Genomic DNA, 19,537 nt, shown 5'->3' with positions numbered 1-19,537 from the left:
TTCAAGCAATTATCTGCCTCAGCCTCCCCAAGTAGCTGGGATTACAGGTGCCCGCCACCACGCCCAGCTAATTTTCATACTTTTAGTAGAGATGGGATTCCACCATCTTGGCCAGGCTGGTCTTGAACTCCTGACCTCCTGATCCACCCGCCTTGGCCTCCCAAAGTGCTAGGATTACAGGCATGAGCCACCGTGCTCGACCAGTTTATGGAAGGATTAAGCCCCCAGCAGGACTAAGCTTGGTTGTCCTCAGTGATACCTGATTTCCTTCCCTTCCCTGTCTCACATCTCCACCCCCCTACTGGTAGTTTTTGGGATGACCTCCAAAATAAACTACTTGTCCTTGAATCCTTATCTAAAGGTCTGTTTCTGGGAGTACTGAAACTAAGACATGGTGGTTTTTTTCTCGCAGTTGAATCACACCAGAATTCCTTGCAGAGACTATTCTGAGACACATCACTCCCTCCTAAGAGGAGGTCCCACATCCAAGAAGGAAGTATTAATGGGTTTGTGCATCATTTTCTGAAGGGGGTTTCAAAGAAGCAGGTTGGGAGCAGATGTCTCTTGGAGGATCCAGTCATTATGAAATAAATATCTTTTATATTCAGTTTGCTGAAGACCAATAGGCTATAGGCAATACAGTGGATGATAAACATAACCACTGCAGTTGTAGTACCTAGGACTGTCTTAACTCTCACTGCATTGTCCCAGGACTTAACATGATGCTTAATACAAAGCAAGTGTCCAATACATGCTGACTATCATTTAATAAAGTTATTCTTTACAGACCAGTGAGAAGAATACATCTTCCGAGTCTTCCATCTTTGAATACATCATTCTTTCCTGGCACATGTTCTACTGTCTTGTATTAGGATAAAGGCTAGACTGCTATAAAAAAAAAAAAACCCTCAAAATACAGTGGCTTAATACAGAAAGCAACACACGTAATAAAATTGTAAAGAACTAAACACAGACACATACACATAGAAGTGAGTACAAGTAAAACAGGAAATTTGAATAAGATCTGTCAGCTGTATCAATGTTGATATCTTGGTTGTGATATTATACTACAGTTTCACAAAATGTTATCATTGGGGGAAACTGAGCAAAGAGTATGCAGGAGTCTCTTACAATGGCATGCGAATCTACAATGATCTCAACAAAACTTTTTGTTAAAAATATATAGTATCTTAAATAACAGTATAGGCAATCTAGAATGGTGAGCCTAGTGAGACAGTTGTACTCCACAAGGTCATTCAACGACCCAGGTTCCTTCTATCTTGTTGTTCCAATATCTCATAGGGGTACTATTTTCACCTATAGGGCTGGAGCTGAGTCAAAGCTCAGTGTCAGTCCATAGGAGGGGAGAAAAGAGAGAAACGAGTTTCCTTTTAGGCATGTGATGCAGAAATGGCACGTATCACTTCCACTCACATTATATTGGCAAAAACTTAGCCACGTGGGCACGTCTAACTGCAAGGGAAGCTGGTAAGTGGAGCTTTTATTCTAGATGGTCATGTGCAAGTACAACACTATTATTATGGAAGAAGGGAAAGACATTTTGAGTAAGAACTGGCAATCTTCCACAAAGCACAAACTGATTTTGTTAATTGACATAGTGAGATAGTATTTGGTGTCTGCCAAAAATCCCTTCTTTGGGGAAAACCACATCTGACATGTTCTATACTAACTTTCTCTATCCAGAGCCTAGAGATAAGGAGACAGGACTCTATGATGTCTGAGTTTCAACAGCTAGATCCACCTTTTGAGCTTCCAGTTACAGGAGCCAAGCATCCCTACTTTTGATTTATCTATATTGGGATGGATTTCTATGATTTGCAACCCAAAGAGACCTGATGAACATAATTGGTATCCTGACTCCTCAATTTCCGAAAACACTGAGACATGAAAGTGGCAAATATAAGCTTTACTGTCTCAAGGGGTCCTTTGTGTCCTTCTAGGAGAGCCCCAAATGCTTGAGCACTGAACACAGAGCCCTTGGCCAGGACACTCACAATAACATGTAGGTTTAGCCAGCACTATTTAAACACTTAGTTTAATCAGTACTGAGAGAAGCAAGGGTAATAATAATGAGTTATTTCAGAAGTTTTTAACAGGAAAAAATAAAAACCATTGACCCAAATAGTATGCTTGATAATTCTTAATAAGTGCTATAAATGCTTCTAAAAGAATATTAAGTTGCTTAATTGCTGAATAAATGAAAATATAAACATTATGTTACTTGGAGAGTTCTGTAATATGTAATGGGGAAAACCATTTTATGAAATGTACTGCATGTGATAAATGCTTGTTTTCTAAAATCAATTATTGAAACCATTAACCACTGTTTAAATATAGCTCAATTTTTTTCTGTTTATTCCCCTTTATATATTTTTTATTGGTGAAAGAAAATAGGTTTATCTAGGAGAGAGAGCTGCATAGTGAAAGAGATGGAATGTGAAGGATATGGGAGTCAGAAGCCTTGGCTTTTAATCACAGCTCCATCATTTACTAGTTCTGTGACCTTGGATAAGTCACTTAAACTCACCTGATTTCCAGGTGCAGTGTGAAACTATTACAAGGGCTCTCTTACCCACCTCAAAAAATTGTAGTGGTACTACTACTAAGTTATAGCACTTTTAGGGCAGTGCTTATCAGTCTTTACTATACGTAGGAATTACCTAGGGATTTTGCTAAATGCAGATTTGTATTTATTAAGCTTAGAATGGGATCCAAGACCCAACATTTCTAATAAGCTCTCAGGTGATGTTGATATTACTGGTCCATACTTTTGGATAGCAAGGTTCTCATGTGACTGCCAAGCTCGCAATAATTTCTCCAGTTCTTGTGCCTTTTTGCCACAGCTGACAATGGTAGAGGTGATTTCTGATCCAAGGTGGGCCAAAAGAAGGTCTCATTTGCTAGCCTGAGATTTTGAACAGGGACAACCAGAAATGCGACATATATTCACTTGCTCATTCATTCACCAATAAAAAAATTCTGTCTCTATGCCAGACACCATAGTAGGCAGTGGAGAGACATCAATCAGACACCATAGTAGGCAGTGGAGAGACATCAATCAATCAAGCAAGTCTCTGCACTCACAGAGCTTTCATTATAGTAACATGCAAGATAATTTCAGATGAGCTAAGGGCTGTGAAGAGATTGAAGAATTTCAACGGGATACAAGAGACTTGAAGTGAAAGTGTTGGGGAAAGTCAAGCTCTTACTTTCCCTTCTGTAGTGACCTTGGCAGGTTAAGAGTTGAACATGATGGCTTAGCAAATGGGGGAAGCCTGGATCCCTGAGTGGTTATGTGGAGCACAGCACTCTTCCCATCCCTGCAGACTGAATTGGATGGTGATCAGAGTGAGAAATAAAATACTTCACACCTGTGAGGAATTGTGACGGCAAACTGATCTTTCTGAGATGCATCTACTTCCTGGATATATTACTGGGGGAAGACAATACTAAACAAACACTCATATACAAACTCACGTTGAAGTTAATTTCTTTCTCCAGTCTTTTCTATCTTAGATCTCTTGGTCAGACCTTTATAAAATCAACTCACTAAATTATGATGGAAGCTAAGGAAGCAATTACAGAGTTTGTAATTTTCCTTTAAAACACGCCTGTTTATATTTTAGCAGAGTCCTTGGTGGCACAAGAATATTAACATTTAAATTCACCATTTCTCATGTTTATCCACACACTCTAAATCTGGGTATCCTTCAGAGGATCCTGTAATCCCCCAAAGGAAATCTGTCTTCTTTACTGCATCCTCAGTGGGTCTTTTCTTCCTTGGCTGCTGGTCTCAAGAGCATATAGCTGGTCTCTCAGCCCCCTGAATATTCTTCCTCTTCTCTTCTAATTTGTATGTATCTTGAGCAGCCACTGCAAAGCTGTTCCTTAAGACTGCTTAGTACAAGAAGTCTCTTATGACTTATGCCTGGGTAACAGGTGAGGACAAGACAGGCAGGAAAGTCAGAGCATCCTATGAAAGAGGCCAGTGCCAGGGACTGGCACTTCTTGCTTTCTTCACCTGGCCTTCATTAATTTTTCTATCCTAGGACTTGAGTTTGTCCTTGTCACTGTGTGTACTTAGTGAGAACTGAGCAGTAAATCATGCAATAGATATGAACCTCTTTGAGTCCGCATTTGGGACAAGTTCTATCGGTAAAAGCAGCATATGAAGTCAAAACCTCCATCCTCCAAGACACCAAAATGAAATCCTCCCCAGTCAGGGGTCCATTCCAGGATGCATGTCCATACACGTGTACAGTCTGCAACTATCCACAAAACCACATTCATGATAAGGAGACAAAAGATGGGCCTCAAAATGAGACTTTTGAGTGAGGATGCCAACTTTCTGTGTTCCTTGCTTCATTCAGCAACGAAGATTAGTCTTGGCATTACTGCCTGCTTGGCGATCAGAACAAAGAGAAATAAGGAAAATTGGGGACACAGGAAAATATATGGGCACACATAGATGTGGAAACTCGGAGATAAACGAGACTTAAAGAGATACATGGAGAGTGAATATTCTGTCGCCTTTTAGAGCCTTATCCATCATCCATGCACCCAAGCAATGCTGACCTGAGCGCCTATTTATCAGGCACTGTGCTAGGCCTTGGGAATAAACAAAGATGGAGGTGAAAGTCTAAAAGCAGACACTGGAAGTGGGAAGAGCAGTTGACGGGGCCCTAACAGGTTCCCACCACGGCGGAACGCACAGACAGGGCAGGTGGGGGAAGATGTGGCCCTAAAAGAGTTCCCGCTACGGCGGAACGCACAGCCAGGGAACGTGGGGGAATTCAAGGAGCGAACCTCCCGCTGCCCCAACGTCGGTAAAGGTGAACGAGACACCTGCGCATCATAAAGACGCCGAGACCTCCAGGCTTCCTAGAGAGGCCCGGAAGTGGCTCCAGGAGGCCGGTCCGACGACTCCGGCTCCCGAGCGGGGACGGTGGGCAGCTAGGGAGGTCTGGGCCTCCCCGCCTGCCATCGTCTGACTGCCGCGTCCTTGTTCCTGCAGCCGTGAGTGGGCCTGGGCTGGGGTTGGGGGCCGCCGCCCTTTTGCGGGGTCCTTGGGCTGCCTTGGCCTGGAACGCGACAGGTGGCGTTCCCGGGGGTGGAGGACGGTGATGAATGACTGAGCAGGATGGTGGGAAGGAGCATCCCCTTTCAGGTGTCTTCCTAATCCCAGGGGACCGGGCGCAGCTTGGCTTTCTAGAATGTCGCCAAGGTCTCAAACTGGCTTTCCTTATTTTTTGTTTTTAAGGACAGCAGGCCCCAAGCTGCGAACTTTCCACAGGTGTTTGGCTATACTTGATTCTTATCTTTGATTTTCTGCACACTTTGGGGGAACGATTGCCTCCTCTTTATGACGTGGTTCTGGTTTCCCACTTAAAATGGCAGTGACAGGTTCCCATTTAAACTGCGTGTGTTTGTTGGGAAAAAGTAAGTAGGTGTAAACAAAACCTTATAGGCTAGTCATAGTACCAGATGAACCAGACATGACAGAAACTGTGGAGGTGGAGTGAACCCTGAAAATCTGAGACAGGTCTCAGTTAATTTAGAAAGTTTATTTTACCAACATTGAAGACGTGTACCCATGACACAGCCTCAGGCGGTCCTGACCACATATACTCAAGGTGGTCAAAGCACATTTTCGTTTCATACATTTTAGGGAGACATGAGACAACAACAGATGTAACATGAACATTTTTTCAGTCTGGAAAGGTGGGACAACTGGAAGCAGGGAGGGGGCTTCCAGGTCATAGGTAGGTAAGAGACAAATGGTGGCATTCTTTTGAGTTTGATTAGCCTCTCCAAAGGAAGCAATCAGATATGTCTTTATTTCAGTGAGCAGAAATATATGAATAGAATGGGAGGCAGGTTTGCCCTAAGCAGTTCACAGCTTGACTTTTCCCTTTACCTTAGTGATCTTGGAGCCCCAAGATTTATTTTCGTTTCACAGTGGTAGGATAATGACCTAAGTGAATCTGCATTGTCCCAGCCTTAGTGTGCGGCATTACACGTGGTGGTTAAGAGTTATACAGACCCAGATTCAAGCCCTAAATCCTGCCCAGCCACTTATGACCTGCATAATTTGTGGGCAAGGTTCCTAACCTCTGATCTGTTTTCCTCATTTCTGAAAGCTGATAAGACTAGTAACTACCTCAGAAGATTGTCCTGAGGCTTAAATGCTAAACCTTTAAACTACCTGTATTAATCCATTCTTATGTTGCTAATAAAGACATACCTAAGACTAGGTAATTTATAAAGGAAAGAGGTTTAATGGACTCACTGTTCCCCATGGCTGGGGAAGCCTCATAATCATGGCAGAAGGCAAAGGAGGAGTAAAGTCACGTCTTATGTCTTGCATGGTGGCAGGCAAGAGAGCTTGTGTAGGGGAACTCCCCTTTATAAAACCATCAGCTCTTATGAAACTTATTCACTGTTGTGAGAACAGCATGGGAAAAACCCACCCCCGTGATTCAATTACCTCCCACTGGGTCCCTCCCAGGACATGTGGGAATTATGGGATCTAAAATTCAAGGTGAGATTTGGGTGGAGACATAGCCAAACCATATCCTTCTGCTGCTGGCCCCTCCCAAATCTCATGTCCTCAAAACCAATTATGCCTTCCCAACAGTCCCCTAAAGTCTTAACTCATTTCAGCATTAACTCGAAAGTCCACACTCCAAAGTCTCATCTGAGACAAGGCAGGCACCTTCCACCTATGAGCCTGTAAAATCAAAAGCAAGTTAGTTACTTCCTAGATACAATGGGGGTACAGGTATTGGGTAAATACACTCATCCCAAAAGGGAGAAATTGACCAAAAGGAAGGGGCTACAGGCCCCATGCAAGTCTAAAATCCAGCAGAGCAGTCAAATCTTGAAGCTCTAAAATGATCTCCTTTGACTCCATGTCCCATATCCAGGTCACACTGATGCAAGAGGTGGGTTCTTCTAGTCTTGGGCAGCTCCACCCCTATGGTTTTGCAGGGTACAGCCCCACTTTTGGCTACTTTCAGGGCTGGCATTGAGTGTCTGCTGCTTTTCTAGGTGCACAGTGCAAGCTGTTGGTGGATCTACCATTCTGGGGTCTGGAGGATGGTAGCTGTCTTCTCACAGCTCCACTAGGCAGTGTCCCAGTGGGGACTCTGTGGGGTGGTTCCAACCCCACATTTCCCTTCCATGCTGCCCTAGTAGTGGTTCTCCATGAGGGCCCCACCCCTGTAGCCAACTTCTGCCTGGACATCCAGGAGTTGCCATACATCCTCTGAAATCTAGGCAGAGGTTTCCAAACCTCAATTCTTGACTTCTGTGCATCCACAGGCTTAACACCACATGGAAGTTGCCAAGGCTTGGGGCTTGCACCCTCTGAGCTGTACTTTGGCCTGTTTTAGCCACAGCTGGAGCTGCTGGGATACAGAACACCAAGTTCCTAGGCTGCACAGAGCAGGGGGGCCCTGGACCCTGCCCAGGAAACCATTTTTACCTCCTAGGCTTCTGGGCCTGTGATGGGAGGGGCTGCCATGAAGATCTCTGACATGCCCTGGAGACATTTTCCCCTTTGTCTTGATGATTAGCATTTGGCTTCTTGTTACTTATGCAAATTTCTGCAGCCAGTGTGAATTTCTCCCCAGAAAATGGGTTTTTCTTTTCTATTGCATCATTAGGCTGCAGATTTTCCAAACTTATACCCTGCTTCCTCTTGAATGCTTTGCAGCTTAGAAATTTCTTACCCCAGATACCCTAAATCATCCCTTTGAAGTTCTAAGTTACACAGATCTCTATGGCAAGGAGAAAATGCCATCAGTCTCTTTGCTGAAACATAACAAGAGCCACTTTTGCTCCAGTTCCCAAAAAGTTCCTCATCTCTATCTGAGACCACCTCAGCCTGGACTTTATTGTCTATATCACTGTCAGCATTTTGGTCACAGCCATTCAACAAGTCTCTAGGAAGTTCCAAACTTTCCCACATCTTCCTGTCTTCTTCTGGGCCCTCAAAACTGTTGCAACCTTTGCCTGTAAACCAGTTCCAAAGTCACTTCCACATTTTTGGATACCCTTACAGTAGCACCCCACTACCCAGTACCAATTTACTGTGTTAGTCCATTCTCATGCAGCTAATAAAGACATTCCCAAGACTGGGTAATTTATAATGGAAAGACGTTTAATGGACTCACAGTTCCACATGGCTGGGGAGGCCTCATAATCATGGCAGAAGGTAAAGGAAGAGCAAAGTCACGTCTTACATGGCGGCTGGCCAGAGAGCTTGTGGAAGGGAATTTTCCTTTATAAAACCATCAGATCTTGTGGGACTTACTCACTATCACGAGAATAGCATGGGAAAGACCCACCCCCATGATTCAATTACCTACTACCGGGTCCTTCCCAGGACATGTGGGACTTACGGGAGATACAATTCAAGAGGAGACTTGGATAGAGACACAGCCAAACTATATCATTCCCTAAGCCATAATAAATAATAAGTGTAGCCATGGTTGTTGCTGTTTTTATTTTAGGGAGGAGGAAACATGATCAGAGAGGTTCACTGAATTGCCCAGGGTCACACAGGGAATTGGTGGAACTGCCAAGTCTGATTCTCAGATTTCCAAACTGAGAGTCTCTGGGAACTGCAGGGGCCGCAATGAGGTTGCAGAATGTGTTAACATTGAAAGCCCTCACAGGACTCAGGTTAGTACCCAGCACTTCAGGCAGGGGCTCTGCACAGCCTCAAGTGCTGCTGCGTTAAGATGAACTGTAGAGTCAGATGCACCTGGGTTATTGGTACGGCTCCCTGCTCTACCATTTGCTAGCTGTAGCACTTGGAGTTAGGCACTTTGTGTCTCTGAGCTTCAGTTTTCTCATCTGTAAAATGGAATTAACAAATTAGTACTCATCTCAGAGGTACGTGAAATAATTCCTGGACAGAGTATTGCAGAATGCCTGGCACAGAGTCAGTGCTTAATAAGTGGCAGTTGATATTACTTCAATTACTTGATATTACTTCAATGTATAGATGTGGCAAACTGCTGACTTAGTGAAGAGGAAAATACAAGTGTAGTACTCCTTGCAGATAGGACAGAAAGAGGCATTTGAAGAGCTTGCAAATTGTTCACCCCATTTAGATTTACTGGGTCTACAATCTGCTAGATATTCCTTGTCCCTACAGATATTGCCGGTCTGTGCTCACATGGCATTTATACGATAGCTTGGGAAACAGATGGGAAATACCAATTATAAAATTATTTCATTTCTTTTGTCATCAGCACTGTGGAGAATTGCAAGGCTCTTGTGCTACAGATATCTAGATAGAAGTTTAGGTAGCCTAACAAGATTTGAAACACCTCAGATGATGACCCTGAATTAAAGACAGCTATCCTGCTACCTACTTACGTTCAAAACCCTGCATAAATACCCATATCTATTACCAGTATACTGGTTTTTACTTAACCCTATACCCTTAAGTTAATTTTCTTCCCAGGTGTTTTGGCCTTTTGGATTTTTTTTTTTTTTTTGGATGGAATCTCGCTGTGTCACCCAGACTGGTGTGTAGTGGTGCAATCTCCACTCACTGCAACCTCCGTCCCCCATGTTCAAGCGATTCTCCTGCCTCAGCTTTCCGAGTAGCTGGGATTACAGGTGTGCATCACCACGCCCGGCTACTTTTTTCTGTTTTTAGTAGAGACGAGGGTTTCACCATGTTGGCCCAGCTGGTCTCTAACTCCTGACCTCCAGTGATCCACCTGCCTCTGCATTCCAAAGTGCTGGAATTATAAGCATGAGCCACTGCACCCAGCCCCTTTTGAATTTTATATGTCACATCTCTTTTATCTGTATCAGAATTCTTCTCCTTATCACCCCTAACTGCAAATTTATTTTTATTGTTTTGACTTCCTTATATTAAACACAAGTAGATAATTTTCAGATCATGCATGGAATTTGAACAGCACCATTTCATAAGCCCTCTGGCGTCAATATATTTGCCAGATCTCGATATAATAAGAATACAGTTACCTTTTACCTCTGGTCGGCACTTGTACAGTGATTTAAAGCAGCTAATCATGGGGTTATACTACTTGGAGATATTTTTTATATCTCTTAAAGTAAATATCATAAGTTTTTGTTTTTATGGGAACAGTCTTAAATTCTCTCTGTTCCATACTTTCTATTGGTGAAATGCTAATGACACCCATATTTCTATATTGCATTATAATACCAGAGGGCTAGTAACACAATCATCTGAACTCATAGGGATGAAGGAACTGTGTGCGTAGTTGAAGATTCTTATTTCTGATCTTTAGCATTTAATTAGGTCTTTTAAAATGTAAAGTACTCCCAGTCATCTTTTACTAGTTTTTTCTCATAACTTCCCTTGAGATGTCAACATTATTCCCCTCGCTTTACCTTAGGATTCTCAAGAGGTCAGGTGGATTTTAAATTTAATTTTTTTCCTGTTTGTAATTAAGCTTTTTTTTTCTTGATCATGTGCTTAACTTTAACCTGTATCAACCAAAATGACAGCTCAGGTCAGATGTAGCCCTCCCCACCAGGGGAGAGCAATTACTGAACAAAGCCACATTTTGGAAGAACCTTCAAGCACTTGCCATTATAAAGGCAGGTCTGAGTGCCCAGCCCTAGATGGAATCAGACAGAAACTAATTAATAAAACAGGAGCCACAGAGTAGATGAAAATCGGGCAGCTGGCTGAAGAACAACTGTATATTCTCTTTTCTCCCTTCTGGCTTAGCATTCATGAGAATTTTGGGTGGGGGCAGGTCTGCAAAATTCATTTGCTAAGATTTTTCTGTGCTTATCAATGTTGAGGATCAGGAAGGGAGGAGGCGGCTCCCAGCAGTGCAGCAGATGGCTACCATCCTGTGAAGGCTTTACTGGCCTGGTGGATAAACTTTTTCCTTGCTGTTTATTTTGTTAAGTTATTAATTTTTCCTTACCTTTCTCTTCTGACCCCCCGATCAGATCAGTTATACAAGTTTTTGCCTCAGATCATTCTGAAACTAGTTGGAAGGTAATGGAATAGCATCACTAGGCCTGGCAGGTTTCTGAAGCATTAATAATCCAAAGTTGTATGTTCCTTAGTTGATTAATGTGCACATGAACCATGATTGACCTGTAGTCTTGTGACTGGACTGGAATGTGTAATTTGAAAACCAAAGACTAATTAAAGATAGGTATTTCCGTTGGAATTTTTTAATTGGACTTTTGAAGGCCTTGTCCATTTTCAGAATTCCTTATGGTGGAATTCTTACGGAGATATTAAGAAGATCTTAAATCGTTATCTGGCATCCTGTTTGTCAAAACTTTCAGCCAGACAAGAACATTTCCAAAGCCTACTGTTTCAATTAATGACATCGCCTTCCTCAGAACATCATCTGGGTGCAGCATGCTGCCACCTCCTGCAGTTGTTCGCCAGCCCTCACCCTGATTTCACCTGAGCACACTGCCCTTTTGTCCTCACTGGTAACCCTCTAGTCTAGAGCCACATCTCCCTTCCCTGGACCCTGGCCCATTTCCTCCTCCAGGGGAAGGCTCCTCTTTCAGAAGTACCAAGGTGGCCCCAACAGTTCCTTTCTGTAAACCTACAAAGACTTCTGTTGTCTGCAGAATGGAATTCAACTAGCCAGGCATCATGGTGCACGCCTGTAGTCCCAGCTACTCAGGATGCTGAGGTAGGAGGATCTCTTGAGGCCGGGAAATCAAGGTTGCAGTGAGCCGTGGTCACACCTCTACACTCTAGCCTGGGCAACAGAGTGAGACCTTGTCTCAAAAAAAAAAAAAAATGGGATTCAAACTTTATGGAAGGGGACAGAAGCCTGTCTCCAGGTTCACCCCAGGCTGTCTTTTCACCCTCAAGCACCAGCTCCGTGCTTCTGTTTGCACACCAGCCATGGCGGACTCCCCATGTTAGCTGCCCAGCACCACCTTCCCTGCCTCTGATCCATTGATTCGTGGTTCACCCTCACCAGTGATAACCCTCCTCTCAGCCTACCTAGATCCTCCCATGGGCCCTGTAGCACTAAGCTCACTCTCCCATGAGCTCTTCCTGATCTGCCCTGTCAGAATCAGTCTCCCTACCCCTCACCTTGGTGTTCCCACTGCACTTTGTTTATACCAACATTAAAACAGTAACTTTATTTTCATCTTTTTTGCCTTTTCCTTTTGATATCTGTAGAAGCCTCTTTCTCATTTGTAAGCTCTGGAAAGCAGGACCTCTGTCTCATTTGGGTTTGTATCTTTCATTCCATAACCCAGCACTTTTTAGGAGATATGTTATTGTTAAAATGGCAGCATTAATGTCATGCAGAACAGTGGCTCTTAAATACTGCAGAGCCCTGGGTAATTTGTGCCCATCACAATTTTACTAAATTGGATATATTTTAGGCTGTTCAGAATAATCCATAGATTGAACAAATATTTATTGAGCATCTACTGTGTTCTGGATTCTAGTAGGGACACCCCAGAAGACAGAGGGCCTCAGTTCTCATAGAACTTAACATTCTATGGGAAGGAGATCAATAATAAAAAGTAAATAGTTTTAGATAGACAGTAAAATGTTCCATGAAGAAAACAAAGCAACATTTAGGGTACAAGCAGCTCTGTTAGCTAGGGTGATCAGAGAAGCCTCTCTGAGGACTTGTGAGCAGACCTAAATATTGAGAAAGATGCTGCTAGAAAAGGACCTAGTGCGCAATGTGTCACACTGAAGTGTGAACAGGAGGCACTAATGACGTCAGCATCTTCAAGGAAAGCAAAGAAAGTCTCTGCAGTTGGAGCATAGAATGCCAGTGGCAGAAGAGTGGGAGACTGTGACCAGGTCGTGGAGGTGAACATGGGAAGTCTGTACTGAAATATCAGTAACTGATGTCTACCATGTTGTGAAACAGTGTTTGTCATGAAGGTTTGTGAGTACACTAAAGAATAGAATTGACTGCATTTGGTTTTATGACTACTCTCAATCCAAATGGGAGTGTTCTGCACTCAGAAAACAATAGAATCACAAGGTCACTGTTAGGTACATTGAGGGAGTGCTGGCACGTTCATTCCTCATGAATTTTCTTGAAAGCACAACCGTAGCAGTTGCATAATGGAACCTTGGGAACTCATCAGTCATCCTCTGCCCCATTTTGCTCAGTTTCCCTAGTATTTCTCACTCTTCTCCATACCCTCAAGCCACTGAGACAGTCACTTGCTGAACCTCGTCTTCACTTGTCACACTGACCGATTCTGCATGAGTGATCTGATTCGTTTCATTGGCAGTCTCATACACTCACACAGGTGTCCAGAAGAACTTACAAAACTCTTTGTGACCCTGTGCTTTTGAGAGATCTAATCATGGTATGTGGAAATGTGATAAGCTAGTTGAATCTCTAAACTCTGGAGTGTGAAAAAAGTCTACTCAAGAAATGACATCTGTGGCGTGCCCATCAGGTGCCAGGTGTTTTGTTGGACATTTTTTTGCACATTATCCCATGCAGTCTTCATGAGGGCTTATTATCAGCTCCACTGTTAGATGAAGCAGCAGGTTCAGAGTCTTTAACACATGTGGTAAACACACAGTCCAAAATCACACAACTGGTAAGTGGACACCGAAGTCCATTCTCTTTCCATTTAAGACTGTGTTTTAGTGGTTAAGAGTATGGGCTCCCGGGGCCACACTGCCATCGGATGTGAATCCAGGTAAGTTTGGGCAAGTTTATTTACTGTCTCTGGGCTTTATTTTTCTCAGCTGAAAACAGGATCTAATAGTACTTTCCTGGTAAGATTATTAAAAGGATTAATTGGCTAACATACACATAAAGCACTTAGCATGCTGCCTGGCCCTAGTAGTAAGCACTAGGTATGGGTTTGTCTTTATTATTTCCACTGTACCATGCTACCTTTTTAAAAACCTTAGCATTCCTGTAACATAGCACAACACACAACCAGACAAAAGAGAAAAGTGAAGTCTAGAGAAGTGTGTTGACCAAGATCACATAACCACTTAAGGGCTGAGGCAAGACGTCTTCACTGTGTATTCCTGTCCCCCATATTTTTTTCTTTCTTTATGCATGTACACTGACTTCACTCATAGCCTCTCTGCCATACAAGCTCTTCATCCTGCCTAGCCCGAACCTCTGCTGCTCCCACTCCCCTCCCATCTCCACACTCTTCCAAGTTGAAGTCTACTTACATGGTGCAGTGACTGCAGTTGTGGGTGCCTGGCTGGGAAAGAGAAATCGTAGGGCTCTTGATTGCTTGCAGTCTTCATGCCTAACCACAGCTCTGAGCGTCTGTGTTGATTTGAGTGCACATGTGTGTGTGTGTGTGTGTGTGTGTGCACGCGCCCAGTGCCTTTGAGGACCTGTGTGCTTCCTGTTCCATTTCTCTCCCTGTTTTTTCTTTTTTTTTTTTTTTTTTTTTTTTTTTTTGAGATGGAGTCTGGCTCTGTCGCACAGGCTAGAGTGCAGTGGCACGATCTCGGCTCACTGCCAGCTCCGCCTCCCAGGTTCACGCCATTCTCCTGCCTCAGCCTCCCGAGTAGCTGGGACTACAGGCGCCCGCCACCACGCCCGCCTTATATTTTGTATTTTTAGTAGACACGGGGTTTCACCGTGTTAGCCAGGATGGTCTCAATCTCCTGACCTCGTGATCCGCCCGTCACAGCCTCCCAAAGTGCTGGGATTACAGGCGTGAGCCACCGCACCCGGCCTCTCTCCCTCTTACATGGAAGGAGCTGGGTATCTTAGTTTTTGCTTATTTTCTTTTGTTTTTGGGAGAAGGGGCATTGGAGCCTTGAAAGAAATACGAGGAGGGCCACAGAAGAAGAGGGAGAGAGAAGTGGGACCCCTCAAAGGCACTGAGCTCTTGTACTTTAAGTACCTGCAAGATTTGCAGTGGGGGAGGTGGGGCATCGTTTGCTACATAAAGGAGTTTTTCCCCACATATGTATTTTTTAACTATAGGGCTAATAAAGCAGTCTTAAGCCATGCTGCAGTGTGCAATTTTAAAGAAAAGATGTTGGAAGCTTCCTTTAGAGTGCTCTCTAATTTTCTGATGCATGGGGGGCGCGAGGGAAATGCCTCTTCCTACCAAATTTGAATCAATTCTTTTCAAAAAGGCTCTAATCATTTTCAAGAATTAACAATAATGCCTTACATTTGAAATGTTTTTTGTGTTTCTCAAAGCACTGCCAATTACATTATCTTATTTAACCTCCACATTAACCTTTTCAGGTGGGCAGAGCAGATATTACTGTCCCCATGTTACATCAGGGGAAATTTGAAGCCCAGGAACTGAAGGAAAAGTAGCTAAATGACACAGCTATGACTAGACACAGGCCTTACCTTTTCATTCTACTACAGCATATTGACTTTTTGGTTTTGTTAGCTCAAAATTAGGGAGAATGATACTTGCATTTGGATCAGTAACAGTGATGCCTACTTCTTACAGGTCCGGTTATCTTTTGACTGCCACATATGGACCCCAAAAGATCTCAAAAGGAAACTGTCCTCATTACAGGAGGAGGTGGCTATTTTGGTTTTCGGTAAGTGTGTCTATAAAATACACACATGGAATTATTTTACTGGTAGTTGCCAGAAGCTTTCAACTCTGACGACAGAGTAGACTTTTACTTGTTTGTATAATGTCAAACTAGAACTGTGTTGCCCACTGCTCAGACACTGCAGTTGAGAACTACAGGTGTATTTCACTTTAAGAAAAATTCTTTATAAAGCTGTTAAATTGGGAGGGGTGACTATTCACATCACCAAAAACAATTTTAAATCATAGCTGTTCTTTCACAGTTATGTTATTATTTTCAAATATTTCAAAGAATAGATAGTGGGCCCTAGAACCAAAGGGAAAAAATGCCACCATTCTTTGAAGATAAAGCCTCTCTCTTTGTAATTTAAGTAGATGAGAGGATTCTCACTTTTGAAAATTTGAAGAAGTGAACCTTGCACCAAAGAACACGCATAGTGAGGGGCTCAGGATGAGCCAAGAAGACTTGGATCAGCCCCACCTTGATTGGTAAATTACTTTATACACTTCCCCTAGGCACAGCTTAAGAGTGACTTGATGCAACGTTTACTGTTTCTCATTTCAGCCTGGGCTGTGCTCTGAACCAAAAGGGAGTCCACGTGATTCTGTTTGACATCAGCAGCCCTGCTGAAACCATTCCAGAAGGAATCAAATTTATACAGGGAGACATCCGCCACCTGTCTGACATAGAGAAAGCCTTCCAGGATGCAGACGTCACTTGTGTGTTCCATATTGCCTCTTATGGTATGTCAGGGCGGGAGCAACTCAATCGAAACCTGATCGAAGAAGTCAACATTGGGGGCACGGACAACATCCTCCAGGCTTGCCAAAGGAGAAGGGTGCCCAGGTTAGTTTACACCAGCACTTTCAATGTCATCTTTGGAGGTCAAGTTATCAGAAATGGGGATGAATCTCTGCCCTACCTGCCTCTTCACCTCCACCCTGATCACTACTCTCGGACAAAGTCTATTGCAGAGAAGAAGGTGCTGGAGGCAAATGGTACACCCCTGGACAGAGGCGACGGTGTCTTAAGAACCTGCGCTCTGAGGCCAGCTGGCATCTATGGGCCTGGAGAACAAAGACACCTTCCCAGAATAGTCAGCTACATCGAGAAGGGTCTGTTCAAGTTTGTCTACGGGGACCCCAGGAGCCTGGTTGAGTTTGTCCACGTGGATAACTTGGTGCAGGCTCACATTCTGGCCTCAGAAGCCCTGAGAGCTGACAAGGGCCATATTGCCTCTGGGCAGCCCTACTTCATCTCAGATGGCAGACCCGTGAACAACTTTGAGTTCTTCCGGCCTCTGGTTGAGGGCCTGGGCTACGCGTTCCCATCTACCCGCCTGCCATTGACCTTGGTCTACTGCTTTGCTTTTCTAACAGAGATGGTTCACTTCATTTTGGGTCGACTCTACAACTTCCAGCCCTTCCTCACTCGCACTGAAGTTTACAAAACTGGTGTCACACATTATTTTAGCTTAGAGAAAGCCAAGAAAGAGCTAGGTTATAAGGCTCAGCCATTTGACCTCCAGGAAGCAGTGGAATGGTTTAAAGCCCATGGTCATGGCAGAAGTTCTGGAAGTCATGACTCAGAGTGTTTTGTTTGGGATGGGCTATTGGTCTTCCTCCTGATTATAGCAGTTTTCATCTGGCTGCCTTCTTCTGTGATTCTGTCACTGTGAAGGAGGGGCCAGAAATAAGGTGATCACAGTTGGCTGAGATGGTTCTCAAGAAACATGGGTTTTAAAATGTGTACAGTGATATCTGTTGCCAAACATTGGCTCTTCAAATTGCTACTTACGAATAGGTTCTTGGATTGAATCTTTATTTCTTACTTCCTTGCACTAAGCCAGATGGGAATGAAAAAAAAGAAGCAGAGATTAGTTTGAAATTTCATTTCTTATGTCTTTCTGTTTTAGGTGGGTCCAATAGAACTCAGTTTGGAGCCATAGAAGTAGGCTTAGTTGGGTTGGAGATGTCTGTCTTGAATTTCTTAGAAGGCAAGATATACTTATTTCCATTTTATGCACTCTGCATCTACCTAAAACCTCTGACTGATGTGGGAATGGCAAAACACTATCAGGCTTGAAAGCATGTGAAAAACACCAAATTGGCCCAGATCCCTAACAGAGCAATCCTCGAGGGGATGGTGGCTATTGCTGGAGAGGCATTAGCTGTTCACAGTGTACATTTTAGGTGTTAACTTTCACCCTTTGTGATATCGGGGCATTATGCCTATGTGAACACATGGTAATGTTTGATGTTTAGGCCTTTATCCTACCTCATAGGATTCTTTTGAGGATTAAATTAAAGCATACAAAGTGCTCCTTAACACACATAACCATTCTTTTTATCAGAATTGTCATGGTACATTCCTTATGAGGGCTTTCTTCCTCAGTGTTCTCTTTAGAGGGCTGTTGCTACTGGACTTTCTGGAATGTCTGGGTGTGCCCTCAGAGCCTGCAACAAGTGTATATGGATATACTCTAACGTTTTGGCCTCCAAGAAGGCGAAAAGGAAGCAACTAAAAATCTGATGATTAAGGGAGTCAATCAAGCTGATGCCATTTTTAGTTTAAACAATGAAGCATAGCTCTAAACTCATAGACTGGTTTGCTTACTGGGAAGAAGATTGGCTCTCTGAAGACAGCTTCCAGTGAGGAATGTGTTGAACAGTGGCCGCACTGTCTGGCCACCCATGAACTGTTACCGCTGATCCGGTTACACTGTTGCATAGGAATCCAAGTGGAAAGAAGACAGAGTCCATGTCTGTCCATGGCTCCAGCTACAGAAAGGATAACATGGGAACATTACAAGGGGGACACATTACTGTGGAAAGTTCTGCTAGAGTTACTCTGAGTGTATCTACAAATAGATGAGAAATCCCTGTTGAATGCTGCCTGGATGTTTTCAGAAAAGCTCTGAACTTGATGTCAGAACACCGACACCATCAATATCATGTGTGGCCTTAACCAAGCAACAGAAGCCCTTTAGAACTTAGCTTCCTCACTTGGGACCTGGGACTGACTGCATTTGCCCTTTCTATAAACCCACCCACCTCATAGGGTTCATTGGGAGCATAAAGCAAGATGTGGTGAAAGTACTTTTAATATAAATGCAACATCAATATGAGGTGATGGTAGGGGTTGTTTTTAGGAAAATGTGTTTGGAGTCTTTTCTATCATAAAGAAGCTTTTGCATTAGCCTGAGGTTAACACATATGAGCACCTGCCGTGTATTGTTCTAGAACTGCTTGAATATCCTCATTAAGTGACAAGTGGTTTCCCCAGAGCAGGTCATCCAAGACAGCAGGGTGGAAGCTGCATTGTCCTTTATGACTTGGCCTCAAATGTCACAGTGTCATTCCACAGTATATTGGTTATGCAGTAGGGGAAGGAAATACACAAGGTATTTCCGTATTATACCAGAAGATGGAGATGGTCAAAGGCAATCTTAGAGGCTGGGCTCTTGGCGTCATATGAGTCATCCTTCCTTTTCCATGAAAGGTTGCCCACACTTCCAGCTACATAGCTTTCTCTGCCTGCTTCCTGCCAGAAGGATTTTAGGGGCCAAACAGCTGTGTTAACATTTTGCACTATATTCCTTTCCATTCAAGCTGGCAGTGGTGCTGGGAACATTATTTTGAATGTGTCACCTGAGTTTCATTGCAGTTCACTCACAAAAGCCACACCCACAAATCTCTGAGGTAAGTCCTCCACCGTGAGCTTCTGCTCAGACTGCCAAGGGACAAGACGCTGTGCTTCTTAGAAGCCTTATTGTCTGAACAGCTCTCTGGGGTGCCACATCAGGCCTTTCTGAGATCTTAAAAAGATACTCTACTCAAGCCACAGCCATGCATTGTCATTTCCACAATCTCATGTATTTACACAGGTTAGCCATATTCAGTGTGGGAGGAGACTACACAAGGACATGAATACCAGGAGATGGTGTCATTGGAGGCCAACGTGGAATCTGGCTGCCACTTT

General features: G+C 43.6%; 1 protein-coding gene across 2 annotated transcripts; it reads left to right on the top strand.

The window, feature by feature from the left end:
* The first annotated feature begins 4,934 nt into the window (after positions 1 to 4,934).
* SDR42E1 (short chain dehydrogenase/reductase family 42E, member 1) lies at positions 4,935 to 18,712 on the top strand. 2 transcript variants are annotated; one of them, XM_011942161.1, is made up of 3 exons: positions 4,935 to 5,037; positions 15,466 to 15,559; positions 16,121 to 18,712. In XM_011942161.1, the coding sequence occupies exons 2-3, from the start codon at positions 15,492 to 15,494 to the stop codon at positions 17,232 to 17,234; spliced, it is 1,182 nt and encodes a 393-aa protein (XP_011797551.1). In that variant the 5' UTR covers positions 4,935 to 5,037; positions 15,466 to 15,491; the 3' UTR covers positions 17,235 to 18,712. The 2 variants fall into 2 exon arrangements, with proteins under 2 accessions (XP_011797551.1, XP_011797552.1); XM_011942162.1 differs by lacking the exon at positions 4,935 to 5,037 and adding an exon at positions 8,639 to 8,709 and having other exon boundaries at positions 16,121 to 17,470.
* Positions 18,713 to 19,537: the final 825 nt, after the last annotated feature.

Source organism: Colobus angolensis, unplaced genomic scaffold (genome assembly GCF_000951035.1).
Source record: "Colobus angolensis palliatus isolate OR3802 unplaced genomic scaffold, Cang.pa_1.0 Scaffold207, whole genome shotgun sequence".
NCBI lineage: Eukaryota > Metazoa > Chordata > Mammalia > Primates > Cercopithecidae > Colobus > Colobus angolensis.
The sequence above is the reverse complement of the archived record's forward strand: the minus strand, read 5'-3'. Positions and strand labels throughout refer to the sequence as shown.

Bases quoted from the DNA above. Each gene is read 5' to 3' on its own strand.
- SDR42E1 (XM_011942161.1), top strand. From the start codon at position 15,492: ATGGACCCCAAAAGATCTCAAAAGGAAACTGTCCTCATTACAGGAGGA. The intron at 15,560-16,120 runs GTAAGTGTGTCT...TTCTCATTTCAG, and splicing joins GGTGGCTATTTTGGTTTTCG to CCTGGGCTGTGCTCTGAACC.